Source organism: Triturus cristatus, chromosome 9 (genome assembly GCF_964204655.1).
Source record: "Triturus cristatus chromosome 9, aTriCri1.1, whole genome shotgun sequence".
Lineage (NCBI taxonomy): Eukaryota > Metazoa > Chordata > Amphibia > Caudata > Salamandridae > Triturus > Triturus cristatus.
Window position 1 is genome coordinate 730,667,849 of NC_140592.1, and position 21,404 is coordinate 730,689,252.

General features: G+C 44.5%; 1 protein-coding gene across 1 annotated transcript in view; it reads left to right on the top strand.

Moving 5' to 3' along the window:
* Window positions 1-21,404, top strand: part of LOC146798626 (uncharacterized) — a 40,692-nt gene that overhangs the window by 14,548 nt on the left and 4,740 nt on the right. Inside the window, exon 3 of the mRNA XM_085627768.1 lies at window positions 19,110-19,230. Within this exon, the coding sequence (XP_085483894.1) occupies window positions 19,110-19,230 (121 nt within the window). The remainder of the gene's footprint in view (window positions 1-19,109; window positions 19,231-21,404) is intronic.

Genomic DNA, 21,404 nt, shown 5'->3' on the forward strand with positions numbered 1-21,404 from the left:
TAGGCACACCAAAATAAGATACTACAAATGTTAATCACTACAGGGTTGTGAACTACGGATGCTACTGGATTGACTACACAGAAATGAGTAGGCTAAAGTGCAGGTAAGGGGTCAATATGGGTGAAGCTGAGCAGCTTCCCTGGTTTCTATGATCAGTAGGTCAGTTTGTATTTCCTTTATTAGGCAGTTTCCTTTTAGGGGGGATGTAGTTTAAAGCACGGATGCTACAGAAATCTGTAGTAAAGCGCACAGTAATCTTACAATTCCAGCAGAGGTATTACCTGAGATGTCAGGCACTTCTTAAGCTTAAGGGCAAGCAGGCAGGCAACAGTTGAGCATTAGTACAGATGAGCAGATGTGGTCACAGTGCCGCAACTCGGCCAGGCAGCCGCCTCCTTTTCGCATAGGGCCTGGTGCAAGTGCAGAACATCTGGGGAAATTTGCACTAATTGTGCAAGTCTCGGCACTCCCAGAGGTTGTCTTCCATCCTCTGGGACATGGCATGAGTCTGGCCCACCCCCGGTATCGCTGTGCAGAAGGTATAGTCAGTGCAAGTCCATTATCCTCCTCTGTTGGCAGTCACAAGAGCGGGCATGCTAAGAGGAGGGGAGTGCTGAGCCGGCTTGGCTCAAGTTGTTTGGAAGTAGAAGCACTTAGTGAGGCCAAGAGCCTTTTGGACAGACTCGGTCCAACTCCAATTACTCTACCACAAACAGTCCACCCTTTTGGGCCTCCCTGTTCTGTACTTGGCAGCTGGGCGTCTCTTTTTTCATCAGTCTGCTCCTGCATGGTCGGACACACTTTTCTCCCCTTCTAACCATTTCAGACAGGTTTGTGGATCACAGGCACACCCACAGCTCATCCACCATGATGCACAGATTTAAGGTGATGTCCCCTGAACTTTGGGGAAATGGATTTTTGTCATATACCAACCCTGGGCTTCATTTTTGAGGTTTTGATGTAGGACAGCGCCGCAAGGAGCCTTGCTGCGCTGCCCTACGTCAAAACAAAAGGGCAGGAGTGTGCAGTATCTATGTGATAAGGCACATTCCTGTCCTTTTCCCCAGCGCCGGCACACAATGGGCTGCCGTGCGCCAACACAGGCACCCTTGCACCATGGAGCAAGAGTGCCTGTGTTGCGGGGCTGATGGATTTTGTGCAGGAAGGGACACAAGTGGCGATTTCCTTTTTCAATGTTAGCCGCAGAATGCAGCACACCTAGAAAAAGGAAAGCACGAGGAGGAATAAAAGCATTTCTCCTCGTTGCACCTCCCTAACGCCATCCCCGTTAGATTCTGACGTATTTCCAGGTTTTATGATCCAAAAAGTGATGTTCTGGTGGCGCAAAAGTGGCAGTAGGACCTTAGCACTTCAATTATTATGCAGATCGTTCCCTTACTAGGCATTGAAGAATCTTGTTCTTGAACATAGTTGAGTATTTTTGGTCCCACATTTACACACACACTTCTCAGACAGGGGATATTGAGCCCACTGCCATGCCCTGGAACCAGTTTCATGTTTTGTTTTTCTTTTTTCATAGTCTTTCTGCAGGGCGGACACAGTCTTTGTAAACGATGATGGCCCTCACATCAGGTAGTGATGGCTCTCACAGGCAAGAGCACCGACAAAAGCAGCACAATGAGTGTGTAAACTTTGCACCAGGCTATCATCAGGCCTTCCCAAAGTAGCACTCAGGGAGAGAAAAAAGAGGTAAGCACAGCCTAGAAACTTTCTTCCCTCTAACAACAGAATCTGCAGAATCATCCATATTCCCCCACTATTAACTCAAGTGTCAGTGCTCAGGAAGAACTAATCAGCAATCCACTGCTAAAAGGTCAACATAGAACTTCTAAAGGCAGCCTTGTCTCCACCCTCCCACCATTCAGTGTCTAGGGCAGGGGTCTCCAACCTTTTCTGTAATAAGAGTTACATATGTTACGTAAACATTGTTCTGAACTACTAATATTATTTTTAGTGTTTTAACAATGGCTACATCAGACCAGGTTACATTAGTTGCCAAAATATATATGCAAGATGATGTATATTTAGTGTTCATCTCAGCTCACGAGGCATGGTTGCCATCAATGTTAAAAAGCTCCAAGTGGATAATACATAAAAGCCAAAGTGGCAATGCCTCTGGCACCAAGTCAATAATATTGATGATAAGTCTTAATATCGCCACATAATTTATCACTTTTAAACATATTTTGAAAATTCAATAGTTTTTCTCCGTACATCAGTTTATGAGTTCTGCAAAAAACACACACTTCTGCCTTCAATGCACACTTTTTAATTTTGGTATAGCTATATTATTGTTATTATTCAACCAAACGAAAACTTCTAATTTAGAAGGGTGGTCTGCACACAGGAGAGATACTTAGAGGCTGAAAACCTACCAGTAGCTCACAAGCGACTCATTAGAGAAGCCTAGTCTAGGGTTACACCCTCCAGCTTGCGAATGCAGGCAATACGCTTATATTTTCTAGGGAGACTGTACCACCACCTCCATCTTGTGCCATGAAAAACAAGGGGCAATCTGAAATGGATCCCACCGGTCTCAACAACATTTCAAGCATATCCATACAGAGTCCTCCTACCATACACACTTTATACAACATGCACTCGACAGGCACATGGGATTTTCAGACAGGGATCTGGGTGTCTCATACAAGAAGAACATTATATGCGTGAGGCCAATAGGCACAACACTTCTAAAGATCTGTGCAGTGGCAGAAAAACAGTATTCTACCTCCACCACTTAATTATGAGAACCCAGGACATGGACAGCAGGCTGGTGTGAGCCAGAGGGCACACTTGAAGCACCACTCTTGGTCTCAGAACCAGGGTCTGGCTTCAGAGTCAAAGGGCAGGCATAGGCCTGAGCACTGCACACTGGATTACCATGTGACCTGGGCACAAAATTCAGAATACCATATATCGCATGGAATTGGAACACTCCGGGCAAGGGGTACACACCCATTTACCATGTAGGGGACATTCCTGTCACGAAATTTACCATCTGAGGGCCCGATTCACATAGTCAAACTGAGACGAAAGTCTAACTTTACGACTTTCGGTATTCACAAAGGGCATTTACGTGTAGTAAATGCCCTTTGTGAATACCGAAAGTCGTAAAGTTCGACTTTCCTCTCAGTTTACGTTTGTGAATCGGGGCCTACATCTGTATGTCATGTATGGCCCTCCATTTCATCTCCTGCTGCTCTCCTCGGTTCTGTAGGAATCATGAGCGGCCGGCCCTACATAACACGGCCTCATCTGCTTCAACCCCATGCCCCTTCCTACACCTGGTAACTTGCCACTAGCCCACACCACCCTTGTGACATATTATAAAAACCATATCTGACAACGCGTCAAACTCCCACACCATCTTCAGTATTGCAATCTCAAATATTCAAAGAATGTACATGGGGTCCTGCCACCCACTCAACACTATGTGCATTCACGGTCCCCTGGCCACATTTTGAAAAGCTGGTTCTCTGCCATCCCACGCAAACTACTCTCTCTTTTGCGCATTACTCAAGGAAAAGTCCTATCACGCCAAATATTTTTTTAAATAACATAAAATTTAACCTCCCTTCCCTTCTGCACCGGCACTTAATTGTCAACACCGGCACTTATGACAATATGCCACGTGGTGGCGCTGTTTGCCTAATTTAGAGATAAGCGCAACAGCAGTGGTATATTAATTCAATACACGTTAAACAAGCATTGGCATAGCCAATAGGTCTCGCCTTTGGGACCTTATAAGTGTTTAGCCATGCAACAGTTGCATAACTAGGAGAATGTGCTGCTCTACTACCTCAAACATTGCAGAAAGGGGAAGCTGCATTTGAATGGAGGAAAGCTGGTTCTCCCAATAGAGTGATTGCTAATTTGTATTGACCATTTGTATTGTATTGTAATTGACTTTTTATATAGCGCTTACTACCCCTGACGAGGCATCAAAGTGCATTTTCGGCGAGCAGCACGCTACTCCATTTGTAGACACTGAAGTTGTGCATGGAGCCATAGTCATTACCTTTCAAGTATTTTAGAAAAGGAGAGAACCAGGTCTGTAATTGATTAAGATGTCTGGGTTCATTGTGGGTTTTTGACAAATGGTGTGCCTGCTTTAGATCTGTAGCAGGACGGTTGAGCTTCTTTTAGGAATGAGTGCTTGTAAACATGGTAGCCATCACTCAGTATAACTGGGGCAGAGAGGCAAAGTCTGGAGGTCAGTCTGTATTGCATAATCAAAAAGAATGTGGGTTTTTTGAGAGGAGCGAAACACCAGAAAGAAGGAGGGAGGAGATATAAAGGTAGCTAGTGAGTCAAATATTTTAGACATTTTATACAAAAATTGAGTCATTCGCCTACACTTATGGAGGAGTGTGCTGTGGTGAAGCAAGGAGGTGGGAAGAAGGGATAGGAGTCTCTAGGTAAGCTTACTGGACCCAGCTCTGCAAGATCTGATTGGTAAAATGTGTTGAATTTGCTACATCAGGAGAAGAGTTGAGAAATGGAACAAGGTTTTTAGGCACCTGAGTAGGGAGGGGCTGGCCACAATTACAGTAGAGTTTAGGCTTTTAGATGTTGCATGCCCAGATGATAAATGAAAACCGTCAACTAGGACAGCATTGAAACATTCCACAAATAACTCCTTTTAGAGGGAGAGTTGTCTGAGGGAAGGTGAGGACTGTAAAATTTCACTCGTGCAATGATCTATTTCGAGTAATAAGGGGGGCTGTGAGCTATTTGTTGCAAAGTATGCAGATTCCTGTTTGACTGTTAAGTTGGGTCACTCCTTCTGGCAGCTGAAAAAACTTTCACATTCAAGTTGTCTGAAAGAAGGATCCACAACACTGTGATCTTCTGAATCGCCTTTGTCCGGTGGATTTGGACATATTTTAGCCAGGGCAGGACTGGGAACCCAAAGAAACCCTGGAAAATCTGGTCATGCCAGCCCCCATAAGGTGCATAGTGATCAAGCGCAGTGAGCAATCCTGACCGCAAGGGGGCCGGGGGGGGGGGGGGGGTTCACCCCCCAAGAACATTTGGGAAAAAATGGTGCATTTCACAAAATACTTTTAGGGTCGAGCCTGCGAGAGCATGCGCTAGCACATGCATCTCGCTTGCTAGATACTGTTGTTAACAACCGTTGCCTACCATTTGTTGGTTTGTTTGCCACTCTTCTTTACAGCCTCGTAATTTGTCAAGGCAGGCCTAACATAATTTCTGTTTCTCTCTGTGGAGCAGGGACCAAGCACTGATTGATTCGACTTAATCAGTGCCCGTCCGCTGCTCCTGACGTGATTGAGGTACTATTGAGGTCTCGCCTGACCAAGCGCTTGCGCTGGTGTGGCGAGACTTTAAGTAAGGGATTCAAAAAATGCTACCGCCGGCTACAGCTTGCAGTGCATATGAGCAGAGGTGCCATATGGCATTCCTCATGCTCATTAAGCGCATCGCTCGCCGCGCGCTTGATCGCGATCACTTTCACTTTCGCGGACGCGCGACGGCCGCGCACGCACCTCTCCCTTTATACTCTCCCTTGATTTTTAAGAAAGCTTCAGTCAGTCAAACCTCCATTCTTTATTCAGCTCCCTGGCATGAGTTGGTTTAGTCACTTGGTAATTTAAATCGGAATGGTACTCCTCTGGGATAAGTGCACTCCTAGTTTAAAGTATGCAGTATCTTGGATGCTGCCATCTTAGTGGTATGTGTCCTATATATAAATATAATAAAATATATCCGTGGCTTTCTAAAAGTGTCCTTTCCTAGGAACTGTGTACGGCAGGCTGTTGGTTTTCACCTACATTCTGTAAACATTCGTGTTTGGAGGCCAGAATCCGAGCTCATGCTCAGCATGCAACTTTGACACAACCCTTGCGTTCTTTTTCGCTCTCTAAATAAATTCTCACTTGTTGGTAATGGCCATAAACTAGCACCAGAGTCTCAAGTGGGAAATATTCATTATTATAAAAAATCTGAAAAATTGTGTGCAGAGTCTCGTATACAATGTCGCCAAATGATTACACACACAAGTACACGTGTGTACGCGCTCAACGTCTGGGTAGCCTTATAGGAGGGGGAGGGGGGCGGCGGCCCCCCCTACAATCAAACCCGGCCCTTGACAGCTCCCGTGTTAATTTTACCCTGCAGTGAATATGCTCCGGCTGGGAGGTGTAAATGGGATTTTCCTTGCCTTTCCCTAAAAGCGTGTTGTGTGTGCATTGAAAGAGAACACAGTGTGATGGAGGGCCGCGTCCCAGCGGGCCCGGGCGCTCCGCAGCAGGAACTTCTCGATCAATGCCCTGTCTGTGCTCCATTATGCTGCCTTTGCTACAGGACACGTTTTTGTCACAATTGCAGCACAAATGTTTACTTTCCTAACAGGCAACACATAGAAGAATTATAAGGCATGCAGGGGAGACCACACATGCTGTTTTTTAAAATATTGTTTAAAGGTCTTGTTTCTGAAACCTCGCCTTCCCTGGTATTTCCTCTTAGTTCAAATAAGTTATCAGAACCACGCTTTTCTTCGTGAGGGGGTCCAATCTGGAATTCAAGATTTTGTTTGTGCTTGACCTGTGTGATCCAAACCTGTTAATAAATTGGATCTTTGATAGGGTGACATTCTAGACATTCATAGTGAAATCTTTTCTGCTGGCTATGGGGTCTGATCATGAGCAGCTTTGCACGTACTTTATCGTTTGTTTTAGATTTTTGGCCGACACTTTGTCCACCTCCTAAGCATACCCGATTTGATGTTCCTTGCCACATAAAGTGGCTTTGGGGGTAAGTTAAAGGGATGGTGGCTGTAGAGAGAATGTCAATTTTAGACAAATGTACTGAAGGTTAACCCTTTCAGTAGAGGGGTTTCCTTGGGTGCGTTTGCTAGTTTTACTGCTTTAAGGCGTCTTTTGTTCCTGTTTTGCCTAACATGTATTTTGATGCCCCTCTGCCTAGTAATACAACAATCCAGGTGAAGGGCGCCTTTACTTGCTTTTTGATCATCTGTAGTATATTCTTATTTTTGAAACATGCCAAATAGTTTGAAGATGAACTGGGGTGCTTGCAGCAACCTTGTGTTCTTTGCCATTCACTGAGTCTGGTGGTTGTAGCGCATGGACAGCTGCTTCTGCTACCATAGGACATTAATGGAGGTTAGCTATTGATGGAAGATTATGCAGTTTTAATAGAAGTCTGTTGCTCATGTAGTATGTATTGCATTATTTCATTTTAATTTGTTGGTTGAATGTTGGATGTCAATTAATATATTTCGCACATACAATGAAACATTTGAATATCATTTGAAGTTTTGAGTATTGCACATTACAAACGTTTCTTTTAATTTTGTGGTGAATTTGTTAAAAACAGATAGAACAAAGAGTGTCCTTGGGACTTAAGAGGAAAATGTCATTGGTTCTCAGAATGATTAGGAAAATTAGGTTCTTCCTGTCTGAAGGGAGTCTGAGGACGGTGGTGACTGCACTAATAATGTCACGTCTTGATTACTGCAACAGTCTATATCTCAATATGCAAAAACAACATCTGAACAGGTTGCAGGTAGTTCAGAATGCAGCAGCTAGATTGTTGACTGGGACATCTAGGTTTGTTTCAGTCAGAGGTGAACTAAAGAAACTGCACTGGCTCCCTACTCATTTGAGATCTTGCTTTAAAGCGCTGTGTATTGTTTTTAGGGCCTTGAATGGAACAGGTCCTGAGTCCCTCAAAAATAAGTTTGCATGGTATATACCCAACAGAACTCTTAGGTCTACAGGTGCCAAGCTAGTGAAAACTCCCTCTTTTAAGAAAACTAATTGGGGAGGAAGAAGTTTTGTGTATGGTGCCTCCAAGGCCTGGAATGAACTCCCCCTCACTTTGAGAAATGCTTCTGATTTTATTTCTTTTAAGAAAAACCTTAAGACATGGTTCTTTTCCCAGTTTTAGATCCTTGTTATCTCAGGTAATCAGTGCTTAGCGCCAGGACACCCTAGGGTAATCGTGCGCTCTAAAAGTATTAATAACATAACATAACATTAAAATGTCAGTTGTAGAACCAGTTGAGAGGCTTGTATTTTTAACCGCTACAGGACAAACACTGCTGAGACTCTGACTGACATCTCCCAATCTTCCATGATTACATTATATCTGTGGTACCCATTCCTTAAAAAAAACAAGCTGAAAATAACTGCTAAATAATGAGCTTGATGAAAGGCTTGATCTTGCACGTGTGTCCTTTCTCATTTTTGCTTTTGATTAGTTGTCATGTGAATCTCATAAAATGTTACTTCAGAATGATTACAAGTAAACCAACCTACCCTGGCCTAGATGTGAATATTGCGCTTTTGCTACAATATCTTTCAGTCTCGAATGTTGGAGAACGGAGTAGTGAGTTAAAAAACAAGTTTATTCTTAAGCTAGTAGCATTCTGAAAAATGGGATGGGAGTTTATTAAAGAGCTAGGAAGGGAATCGTTAAGTCCCAGAATATGTTTCGATATGGAGTGTTTGGACTGCGCTAGATCACTGATCAACCCTCTTGGTTTGAACTCTTTAGGACGAACTATGCATAACCAACATTTGGTCTTATTAGAAAATTGGAATGTTGGGAGCTCCATTGAAAACAATGGAGCGCTCCGGGCTTATGATGGCTGGTATAAGCCCGGAGCACCAACATTCCAATGTGTCTTTGTTCACAGCTGTGGCTGTGAACAAAGGCTTCAGGGAGCCTGTGGGGATTTCAATCCCCTCGCGCTCCCTGAAGGCTTTGTTTTGTTATAACATTCTGCCCTCTAGTGGCAGAATGTTCTAATAGCCTTATAGCCCTTCGTAGCAGAGCTATACCGGCTTTTAAAGTCCCTCTGCTTTGTTAAAGTCCCTCACCTTCAGCTCGGGCCTTTAACGCTGCAGCGGGCCTTTAACAGCCGGTATAGCCCGCTACAGCGGGCTATAAGGCTATATTATTTCACAGCTAGAATGGAAATAAGAAAATTTCAATAAACCTTCTGAAGCAGGGGTGTTTCTCAAGTGTGCTGCATTGCCTTTATAGACAACTCTGGAGGGACGTGGCAAGGAGTGAAAGGGTGCCACCACCCTTTTGTTTCTTGAACATTCTAGATATAAACATGTGAAGTGTTGTTGCAGATCACCAAGATTCGGATGGGGAAAATTACAACTTGTTCATATCATAGTTCTGTGCACTGTGTGTATGAGGCTTTGAATGGGCTGGCATCGGCAGAACATTATTTAATCTTCTTCGAAAATTAGATGGGCTGTAACTTTATCAAGAGACGCATGTCTGGAGTGGGTTTCTAAACGAGTAGGACAAATCCAGATGTTAAGGAGGGCTTCAAAGAAGTTAAAAGGGGTAGTGGCCATTTCAGGTGGACTGAAGGCCGTTTGTAATAACTCGTACTCCACAAGTGACGCACTCCTTAAGATCGGCTGTTAGGTGAAGAGGGCGGAGAAACCAGCATGACCCCTGATGTATACTCGTTGTATTGGCAGTGCCTCACTGGCAAAACCACCAGAGGAGTCTGTGGAGCCCAAGAAAAATGCTTTATCCATATGGATAATTGCTGTTTCCTTTTTGAAGATATTCGGAGACTGAGTCCTGAAAGGGGTGTGTACACGGTGTGGGTTTTTTATTTACAAAAGTGTTTCTGGCTCCATACAGGAATAAGGGACGTGTTTTCAAGGCCTGGACATCTCATATCAAATTTAGACCATAATGTTTTTACCTTAAGATATGTTAATATTGAGCATTGTATCTCCTCAAAATTACATAGTCTCACAATCTTAGGCTTGCCTCAGATTTCTTTTTTTTTGTTATTTTGGCAATTGTCAACTCTCCTGTTTGCATTTTTTTCTTTGCTTTTAATCTTGCCTACAGGATACCTAGAATATTTGATTTGTTTCTTCCTGCATGAACTTGTTTTTATTTTGGTGCCCCATTTGAATGTTTTTTTGTTGTTGTTATTTACTCCTTGTGCTTCTTGTGTTCCTCCAGGAAGACTACTTCACCCATGTATTTTTGTAAGACACTTTGACTCTTTACTGCAGTTAGTCTTTGAGCACATTTGCTGATCTGTTTTAGGATTGTTTAAACACAGCCATGAGTACATTGACATTATTACCTTTTATAATCCTAAAAATAAACAATTATGTACTTTGTATTTCTATCGAAAGTTATGCGTATGTTTTGATTTTCAAACAGAATTGTCTAATCTGCACGTGATTCACCAGTAAACTTTGCATTTTAGGGAAAATGTACCGGTAGTGTGTCACACACTGGGGTTCACCTATATTTGTTTTGTAGCCACATTTTCTTGATTCCACCTACCCTCCACTTCTATCAAACACACATATCTCATTTTTATGGCGATTTCTAGACTTCCACACTTCGTATTGTATTTATTTTAATATATGCCTCAGATATCACATTTTGGATAACATCAATCCTAGCTTTCCTCTCTAGACATGTTTCTTAGGGGGTCAACAACGCAATGTGTGTGTGTGATATGAGGATTTATGTTGAATTGGTCTTTGCCATTCATTGTGGAAAGTACAAGTTGGGAAACTTCCCTAGTTCCTCATTTCCAGTTGGCTTCTGTCTTGTTGCTCATTGGCACAGCTTGCAGGCAACCGCCCTCCCTGATGAGATAATACGAGCTGCATATGAGCAATGGACATTTCTGTGGGCTCTTGGACAAATACTCCTTTTCCTGATTATCTCTAGAGCAGCTACTTGGTACACAGCTTAAAGTGCTGTAAATGCACACTCGATGGCAGATACACATTGAACCCTTCGTTATTTATTTACTTGGTGCCAAAGTTTGCTTGAGCCTTCACTTTCCTCTTATAAGTATTCTGTTTCTAATATTTCTGAAGTGAAGGATACCAGTGGTCATTTCTGCTCAATTGGTCCGTAAACTTAACCCCTTCCATGCTGCGCAGATTCCGCCGCTGTGCTGACGGAATCTTGCGCGGGCGTGGTCATGACGGAACGGTTCCGTCATGAGCACAGCTCAACCGTGGCTCATGACGGAACCGTTCCGTCATGAGCACCGAAGGGGTTAAACCTGTTTCTAACACTGGCTATTTAAATGTCACATGTTCAGGTTTTGAGGATGTCATGCTTCAGATGAAGATGCAACTTGCATCCATGACCGCGCAGTGTTCTTATTTGTGTAGATAGAACTTTGCGCACTGCCGTAAGCCGAACCACTGATCTCTAAAATTAATAAAGAGGGGGAAACACATGGACTATATATAGCTCTGGAATTAGTGTAGCTGGCTAGATTGTTTTGGGGGGTTATCTCACCTTGGACCTGTGCTTTTTGCATTAACATATTCCTTCTACCATGTTTCAGCATGGTGGTTGCCATCGTCGTAAACTATACCTGCAAATGAATGCTGGAGTTATTTGGACAAAACAAATGGGTTGCATTATTATAGAAGCGGTATCTCCATAATTCCAGATTTAGAACTACAAAGATTTTAGTTATTAGGCGAAAACCATGGATTTGAAAATGTAGTTTTTAAGATTTCTGCCAAAGTGTTTGGTCTTCCAGCGCCATCTTTAAGGCAGGCTTAACTGATTTTATTTAATGTTTTGCAACAGGTACTTTTACACCATTTTAAACCTTTTTCATATATTCTTTTTTTTTCTTCTATTTTATAAAACTTATGTACAGCAAACACAGGATTCTCTTACAAAGTAGTCAATGCCAGAAGGGTAATGTGTGTGTGACGTGGTAGAACTGTAACCCACACAAACACCCCTCACACAAACCTTCCCTTCTTGTTGCTCTTGTGAGTGTGCCACACTCTGAAACTTTTTTGTAAAGTGCTCACAATCCCAGGAAAGGTGCTGAAGTAACACCTCATGAGGAATGCCGAGGCACTCAGTTTGGTTTTGCCAATCCACCAAACTATGAGTAATGGAGCAGACTTTTTAAAAACTCTTTTATTGACATTTTCAAAGTTTTATCGTTTGCATCAACTTGCATAACAATTACAGATTTCTACTCGCCTTTCACAAGGAAACCTAAAGATTCACATCTTAACTCAGGGCTAATAAGGTCTACCCGTGAAGCATTGTACGACAATTAAGTTGCCTTTGCATCGGCCATAGTGTATTTTGTCACAGTACCCCTTTCAAAACAATAAACCCACCAAGAACTGAAGCTCTTGCATCCTGGTGAGTACTCTTTATGCATGGTATCGAAAATATTTTGTACTTGTTGATAGTGAAGTTGTTGAGTTTGTACCAGTGTATCGTTTCCTAATATGTTGTTTGAGCAAGCCATTCACTAGCTTCTGTCCTCTGACATGTCCATGAATGATTGTGTTTGTAAAATCTATAGACTGTGTGGTTTCTTTCGGTTTCATTCCTGTAACGAATTTAGGAAAATGTTTCATATTTGGCCAGAACTTAGCCGAAAGCTCTGCACTAAATATAAGCACATTTTAAAATGTTTGTCTGGCTTGGTCGTTAAGTGCACATGAACAGCTTTCATTGACTTATTTTATAGGTTATTATTAAACAGTCCAGCTGAAGCGTAATGCATATTCTGCTCTTAATGCCCTAAGTTATTCTGCTTATATCGATGCTCCTGTGTCAGTATTATGCTCTGCAGTGCAGAGCACAGGCAGTAGATATTTAGCACTCTACCAGCTGTACTACACTTCTGCACTACACTGTGATGATTATGAAACGTTAAATATACATTCAAAATAGCAAATGTACAGCCAGGGTGCCAAAACCAGGGTCTCTGTATACATTTATCATGCTTATGAATGGTGCCTAGACGGGTGCAAGACAGTTCTTGAAAATAGGGCAATTGCTGGTACCAGTGGCTGTTGCCAAAGGCTGAAATGGAGCAGTTCTAAAATGGAAAGAAAGGCATGCGTTCTAAAAATTGTCTGTTTTTGAGACTGAAGCATCCTAACCATTTCCAAGTCTCACAGTTCCGGAGTGCTTTCCTTAATTTTCTTTCTCATTAATTTCTCCTGGGGGTTTGTCAGTTTTGCACAGTGCCCATAGTAAGTCAACTCTGATATACTTTGGTTTATTAATAGAATGGCATCTTGTCTGCCGACTGATACTCACTGAAGAGAGAAAAAACAGATATTAGAACATTGGAATGTTGGGAGATCCATTGGAAACACTGGGGTGCTCCGGTCTTCTAACGGGGGCCTTTAATGGCCGGTAGAGCTCGCTATGGCGGGCTCTAAGACTATATTAAAAAACCCTGACCCAGAATATGTCTTGGGCTGATAATGAGGACCAGGGCCATTAACACCCTTTTTAGGTCTCGTCTGAGCCAGCGCATGCGCTACTCTGCGAGGCATTTAGTAAGTGTGCTTTTCAAAGTTTTGCCAGAGGCTTTTGCTGGCCTTACGCTTGCGTTCACGCGAGCGTGCACGCGTGCAGCCGCCAACTGCTCGTCATGGCTCATTAACTCTACACACACAACCCGCCCCCCCTCTCTTCCTCATTAAGCATGCTCCTCCCCCACCACAGATTCCGTCTCGCGCCCGCTTGCGCGCGTGCCGACAATGCTTGTTTACTACGAGTATAGGCATTGTAGCGCTTTCTTCACCGTTGGTACGGTTCTGGGGTTTCTGCAGGCAGCTGTGTATAGTTGGCTCGTAGAGATTGTGACGCGGAGTGCAGGCGCGCATCGCCCCTTCACACTCACCGGCCTTCATTTGCATTTCCAGGTTGGTGTGAATTAAGGCACTCCCCACCCTCTCCGAGAGAATCTGTGGCAGCTGCTGACCCACCTCCTCTGACGTCATCCTTTACAGCGCCTTGCGAATCCCCTTTCTCAAGCGTGTGCATTCCCAAGGTGCAGACGTGCCCTCCTCCCCTATCCCACTGACGGCAGCAGTGCACTGCATGGCAAGGGTCCGGCAATCAATGCCTTCAGCATAGCCTGGACTTGCAGTGCATGCTTGTCTGGGTGTAGACTCATTAATCGTTCTTCTGACAGGCCACAAGGAAGAAAATTAAAGTCTACTAATAAAAGCATTGTTTACTACGAGTATTGGCATTGTAGCGCTTTCTTCACCGTTGGTATGGTTCTGGAGTGTCTGCAGGCAGCTGTGTATGGTTGGCTCGTAAAGATTGTGACGCGGAGTGCAGGCGTGCATCGCCCCTTCACCCTCACCTCGGCCTTCATTTGCATTTCCAGGTTGGTGTGAATTAAGGCACTCCCCCCCCCTCCGAGTGAATCTGTGGCAGCCGCTGCCCCACCTCCTCTGATGTCATCCTTTACAGCGCCTTGCGAATCCCCTTTCTCAAACACGTGCATTCCCAAGGTGCAGACACGCCCTCCTCCCCTATCCCACTGACGGCAGCAGTGCACTGCTTGGCAAGGGTCTGGCAATCACTGCCTTCAGCATAGCCTGGACTTGCAGTGCATGCTTGTCTGGGTGTAGACTCATTAATCGTGCTTCTGACAGGCCACAAGGAAGCAAATTAAAGTCTACTAATAAAAACAATGTGTGGCCTTGCTGTTTACCGACTCTCATCCCTGGCCGCCCCTCACTTTATTCCCTCGGTCACAATCCCGCTCCTCAGTTATACCCACGTCCACTCCCACCTGGTCCCCACCCAGGAGGCTTCTGTACTCTGTACCCAGGTCCCCTCATTTTATTCCCTCGGTCACGAGCCCACTCCACAGAGTTATAGCCACTCCCACCTGTGCCCCGCCCAGGAGGCTGCTGTGCTCAGTGCCTGCCGGCCCTCACTTTATTCCTTCGGTCACAAGCTTATACCCACGCCCACTCCCACCTGGTCCCCGCCCAGGAGGCTGCTGTACTCTGTACCCTGGCCAGCCCTCATTGTATTCCCTCGGTCACAAGCCCACTCCTCAGTCATAGCCACGCCCACTCCCACCCAGCCCTACCGCCAGTGGTTTCTACCCGGCATTGAGGATGGGAGGAAGAGAGAGTTTTTGTGTGTAAAGGGTGAGTGATAAATGACTGGGGCCTTTATCCTGCGGGCTTGTACGGGTGCTTTGCCAAGCATGAAAAAAACACACAATGACCTCCCCTGCCAACGGTAAGTAGTAAAAAACAGTCATAAATGACGTGCTGTGCTTCCTCCCCACCTGTCAGAACATGGCCCCCGTTCCACTGAACCTTCAGCACCAATGACCTCCAAGTCTGGCCTTTCGCACATTGCGCATGTGTGTGAACTTGTAGCTTAATACCTTTTAAGGTGGTAGGTGGGCACTTAGACCCAGAAGAGGATATGCCCTACCCTCAAGGACAAAGTGGGGTTCCAGTTTAGACGTTTTATAAAGTAGTACAAGCGGGTGTTTAAAAGTGAACTCACCCTCCAACACCTACTGTTCCTATAAAAAAAAAACCTTTGCCATGCACTAAAGAAATGTGCAGCGTTCACTAATTGGCGATGGACTGAATGAATCCATCATACGTTGTCTCGAAAGTAGCTCACACAGCTTTGTTGTTCTGCTGCAGAAGTCACAGTTAAAAACACATCAAGAAAAGTCATATTCCCACCTTTAATTCAGCGATGAAATTCACCTTTTCGTGACAGTAACACTGTTAAAACGCATTGTATACAGGAGTCCTGCTTGGGTGATTCCCCCATGTTGAAAAGGGCTGAAGGGGATACTGCGTGTGCCAGCCTTTATGTAGCTCACGAAGTGTGGAGGAGGGAGATTACTTCATTACAGTGATAGGGCACACTGTAGGTCTCAGCTTTTAACTGGCACTCTGTACATGAGTGACTGTCTTCTTGTACTGTTCACCAGCGAGGAGGCCCTCTGGTGTTGGAGAACCATATTTAAGACATTAGCCACCTTGCCTTCTGCTTCGCTCTACATCACATTATGCCCGATAGACACGCTTGAACATTTCAGGAAATATATATTTTCTTTCCATTTTGTGTTCGGGGATGCCCTAAGTCTGTAGTATTAAAATTAATATTTTCCAACCATCAATATAGTTCCATCTTTATATTTTTGGTAGTTAAGCAGGGAGAACCTTTGGCACTTTGCAGTTCTTGTGATAAGTATTGCTGGTGTCCTTGTAACAGAAACAAGCATTGGCATAGCCAATAGGTCTCACCTTTGGGACCTTATAAGTGGTTAGCCATGCAACAGTTGATGTTGTTGCACAAAGGATATTGTGCTGCATAACTAAACACTTATAAGGTACCAAAGGCGAGACCTATTGGCTATGCCAATGCTTGTTTCTTTTTTTAATTTTTAGTGCCCTGCAAACAGAAGGCGTGTGACTGGCAAAAATGTGCCTAGCAGGATAAACAAAATGACAAGGATTTATTTTCTATAGTTAACGTTCTATTATTTTGCCACGCCTTCTTTTCTCACTTTGCATTCATGTTTTCTTTTGTTTTTGCTTGTGGGCGCTGTTCTCAAAATATGAGGATTATGTTATTGCAAAGCAACATTGTTTCTTATGCTTTAACACATAATCATGCAGTACACCCCAATCCACCCGACTCCAATCCACGCCAATCCACCCCACCCCACCTCACCCCACACCAATCCACCCCACTCAATCCTCGCCACCCCAGACCAATCCAATCCTTCCCACTCCAATCCAAACCACTCACCCCAATCCAATCCACTACAATCCACAACACTCCAATCCTCCCAACCCACCCCACTTCAATCTGCCCCACTCCAATTCGCCCTTCCAATCCGAAACAATCTGCCCCACTCAATCCAAAACAAGCTGCCCCACTCCAGTCCAAAACAGTCTGCCAACTCAAATCCAAAACAATCTGCCCCACTCCAATCGGCCCCACGCCAATCTGCCCCACTCCAATTGAAAACAAGCTGCCCACTCCAATCCAAAACAATCTGCCCCACTCAATTCAAAACAATCTGCCCCACTTCAGTCTTCCCCACTCCAATCCAAAACAATCTGCCCCACTTCTAGCTGCCCTATTTCAATCCAAAACAATCTGCCCCACTCCAATCCATCCCACTCCAATTCAAAGCAATATGCCCACTCCAATCTGCCCCACTCTAATTCACCTCACTCCAATCTGCCCCGCTCCAATCCAAAACAATCTGCTCATTTCAATCCACCCCACTCCAATCTGCCCCAATCCAAAACAATCTACCCCACTCCAATCTGCCCCACTCCAAACCAAGACAATCTGCCCCACTCCAATCCAAAGTAGTCTGCTCCACTCTAACCCACCCAACTCCAATCTGCCCCACTCCAATCCAAATTATTCAGCCCTACTTTAATCCAAATAATCTGCCCCACTCCAATCTGCCCCACTTGAAAATGCCCTACTCCAATTTACCCCACTCCAATCCACCTCATCCCAATCCACCCACTCAATCCCTATTCACCCTACTCCAATCCATTCCACCCCACACCAATCCAATCCACCCAAATCTGCTCACTCCAATCTGCCCCATTCTATTCCACCTCACTCCAATCTGCCCTACTCCAATCCAAAACAATATGTCCACTCCATTACGCCCCACTCCAATCTGCCCTATTCCAGTCTGCCCAGACTCCAATACGCCCCACTCCAATCCAAAACAGTCTGCCCCACTCTAATCCGCCTCACTCCAATCTGACCACCTCAAGTCTACAGAGGCGCACTCACAGAGCCCAAGAGCACTAGAAGAAGTGGTGAACCAGTATCTGCTACCCTGTTGGCCAGTGTTCATCAGAAAACCTTTGCCAACCTACAGAACTCTGGTACCCACTGCAACATTTCTGACTGACTACTTTGAAGAACTAGCTGTAGGCAGTTGAGACACAATACAGAGTGCCTCTAAAATTTGTTTTTAACCCTCTCTCAGCTAAGAAGCATCCTTTTTTAATAGAAACCTCAAAGTTTAGCTTTCCAGTTTTTAGGTCTTGCTTACTATAGAGTGCATGAGCTGTCTGTTGCGAGATGTATTGTCTGCTTACAGTAGGCATAGATCACTCCCACCTTTGATTGGGTTCTTACTTGTTAGCTAGTGGGGGCTTTACTTCCTCTTTTTGTGCTTGTCCCTCTCCTGGATCATGGTCACATTACTTATGTCCTTCCACTGCTCATTTTTCAGGTGCTACTTTTTTTTGGTTTAAGCGCTCCACAAGATTGCAGGTGTTTTCCAGTTGTCTCGCTCGCGTACTTCTTCTAATCTGCCGTGATCGTGTTGCTCTTTCTCTGTCCGTGTGCTTCTCACCACCTCTTCCATGATGCGTTCACCCTTGTGTGCTTCTCCCCAACTCTGTGTTTTCTTACTTGTTTACATATCCCGCCCAGCTACATGTTGCTCTTTTGTCTGTTTGCTTTTCCTCTCCCCCATTCAACGTGCTCTCATCTGTATGCTCCACGTTGTACTCCCTCCTTTTGCTTTCTCACCTGCACCCCTGTGTTACTTCCCCCAATCCACACCCCTGTGTTACTTCCCCCACCCCAGCCCTCTGTTTCGCTTCCTCTCACCGATACCCTCCATGTTGCTTCCCGTCACCTACACCCCGTGTTGCTTCTGCCAGCTCCCCACATATCTTGCCCGCGCCTTCTGTGTAGCTTCCCCTATCCGCTTGAGTAACTGTGCTTTACTTTTTGTTTACTGATCTCCAACTCGAATTCGTAAACAAAAAAATTGCTATGTAATTTTGTAGGCACGCATATGCTTGTTGTGCATGCCTACAAAAGATGTGACTGGCTATGTCATATGCTGTTTTTATCTCTTTTAGCATACTACACACCATATAGGGTACTGTACAACATGGCTAAAACCATTAGCAAAGCCTGTAAGCCCCAAAGGTGAGAAAAAAATTGGATTTGTGAATGCTTGTTTGTTATTGAGCTTCTGAAAAAAAAAATCCTGGCCGTCATTTGCTAAAGCTTTGCGACGCAACACAAAACAAGGTATCAGTTTACTAACCATTATTAGGGCCAGGTGCAGCGCTGAGCTCCTTTGCATGAACACCCATGACTTCTTTAGTAAGTTAATAGTCCATGTCTTATAAAATCAAGTTAATTTTACAAATGCGAATTCGGGCTGAATAAAAAGCTTTTTCTGTCTTTCCTTTTCTTCTCATACTTTTTACCTTTATAAAATATGAATCTTCACCCAGACACCATGCTGCAGAATTTGTTGGGTATGACCTTCTACTGAATATCATGTGCTACAGTTTTAGGCAACATGGGACTGGATGCAAGGTGTTATCAGAGGCCACACTTGTCCAAGTCTGGCAGGTGTGTACAGAGAGTTCTGTGAACAAAATACTAGTGTGACTAGTGGTGACACTTCAAACACAAGGAGATGATGGACGGAGTGCTGAAACTTTTCAGACACTCACCCCCAGTCACAGATCTGGGTTGAATCCATCATCGTTCTTTAGCTCACTTCGCCACCTCAGTTCAGACCCATCAATATGCAAATCAGTCTTGACCCTGTGCCTCATTGGAACAGTCCAGCCCAAACTGCCAAGCCAGGTCTTCCCTGAACCGCAAACAAGCATCCTGGGACCGGTTTCGGGCTAACAGCCCTCATCAGCCAGGCTAGCTTGAATCCAAAGTCAGCAAGGGGCCCATGTCTGGGCATACCTTACGCACTTAGGGCGAGAAAGCAAAAGACACACAATTGATGGACAGAATGCAGAACAAATCAAAACATTCACCCCAGTAAGAGTTTTGGGTTAAATCCATCATTCTTTGGCTCACCATGCCACCCCAGTTTAGACCTGGCCATATGCAAATCAGTCTTGACCCTGTGCTTCATGGAAACAGTCCAGCCCGAACTGCCAAGCCAGGTCCTAAAACCGGTCCCAGGATGCTTGTTTCCGGTCCAGGAAGGACCTGGCTTGGCAGTTCAGGCTGGACTGTTCCCACAAGGAATAGGGTCAAGACTGATTTGCATATGGCTGGGTCCAAACTAGGGTTGTGTGGTGAGCAAAAGAATGATGGATTAAACCCAGATCCTTGTGACTGGGGGTGAATGTTTGCATTGTCCAGCATTCCGTCCATCAATTGTTTCTTTTTTTTAGTGGTGACACTTGTGCCAAGAGTCAACTGCACATGAGAGCCTTCTGCAAATGGCCAAACACAATGATCATGGATTCCGTGGTTTCGGGGCTGAGTGCTGGGTATTAGCAGTAGCCGTACCATTCATTCAAAATCCATAGCTCTTGGCCAAAGGCCATACATAGCGGACGGTAGGGGCAGGGTGGATAACATGGTTTGAGGCCACACCCTACACCCATAGCCTTTTGAGCCTAATTGGCCAGAAGTCATGCAGAGCTGATTTTAGCTGTGTCCAGTAGTATATCATTAAAAAAATCAATGGAAAAAACTGTGAATTAAGAAAAGACAAAGCAACATTTCTTAAAAAACATTCGCCTGAAAAAAACCTCCATGGAAGGTACATTATGTTTGAAATGCAAAACCTCATGCACACAAAAAGTGATGGGAGGAAAACTTGGAATTTGTCTAACCACTGGCAATTGTGCAGGGTAGCATTTCAAACCACTATTCTTTTGCCTACTATGCCACCTCAGATTTAACTCAGCCATATTCAAATCAGCCTTGGTCCTGGCGCAATACGAATAGTCCAGCCCGAACTACCAAGCCACCTCCTCTCTGAACCAGAACACAAGCAACCCATTACCAATTTCAGCCTGAATGGGCCTCTTCAGGCAGCTGCAGCTTGGTTCCAGTGGCACAGTGAGCAGGGGACTCAAGTCTGGGCATATCCTTGGCCACTTACTGCATAATGTCACACATGCAGAAGGTGATGGGAGGAATGCATGCACTTTTTCTAACCACTGGCAATCGCTCGTGGTAGCATTCCAACCCATCATTCTTTTATCGACTATGCCACCTCAGAGAATTGTTTAAACTATTTGATGTACATTATTGATGTTAATCGTGTAAGAGCATTCCTGATAACAAAGCTCTCAATTTGTTCTATGTACCAGATAAGTAAATAGTCCGATGTGAAATGGCCAAGATATGAACCATGGACGGCATGACGGGGGATCATGCGGAAAGAGAGATTTCAGTATAGAGAGCGGGCATGACCAAAGGTTGCTGCAGTGACCTCCCCCCCCACACACACACACTCAAGTATAATTATGCACTATATATACTTGAATATTTGGTATATCTGACACAGCTTTTTTCCTGATGTCCATGAATGTAAAGGTTCATTGCGGCACTCTCATGCATTTTGATACCCAGTCCTTGCTTATGTATATCCATGCCCACTGTTGTTAGATCTATACTGAAATGTACATGCTAAGCTGCAGTGTTGACTGTTTCAGGATCACTGTTGTGTATTCATTCTTGTAAGTGCTTTGTCATTTAAATTTGAAATGTACTAGCTAACATGAAGTTACAGTGCTATCAAGGGCACAGAGTGAGGATTATGT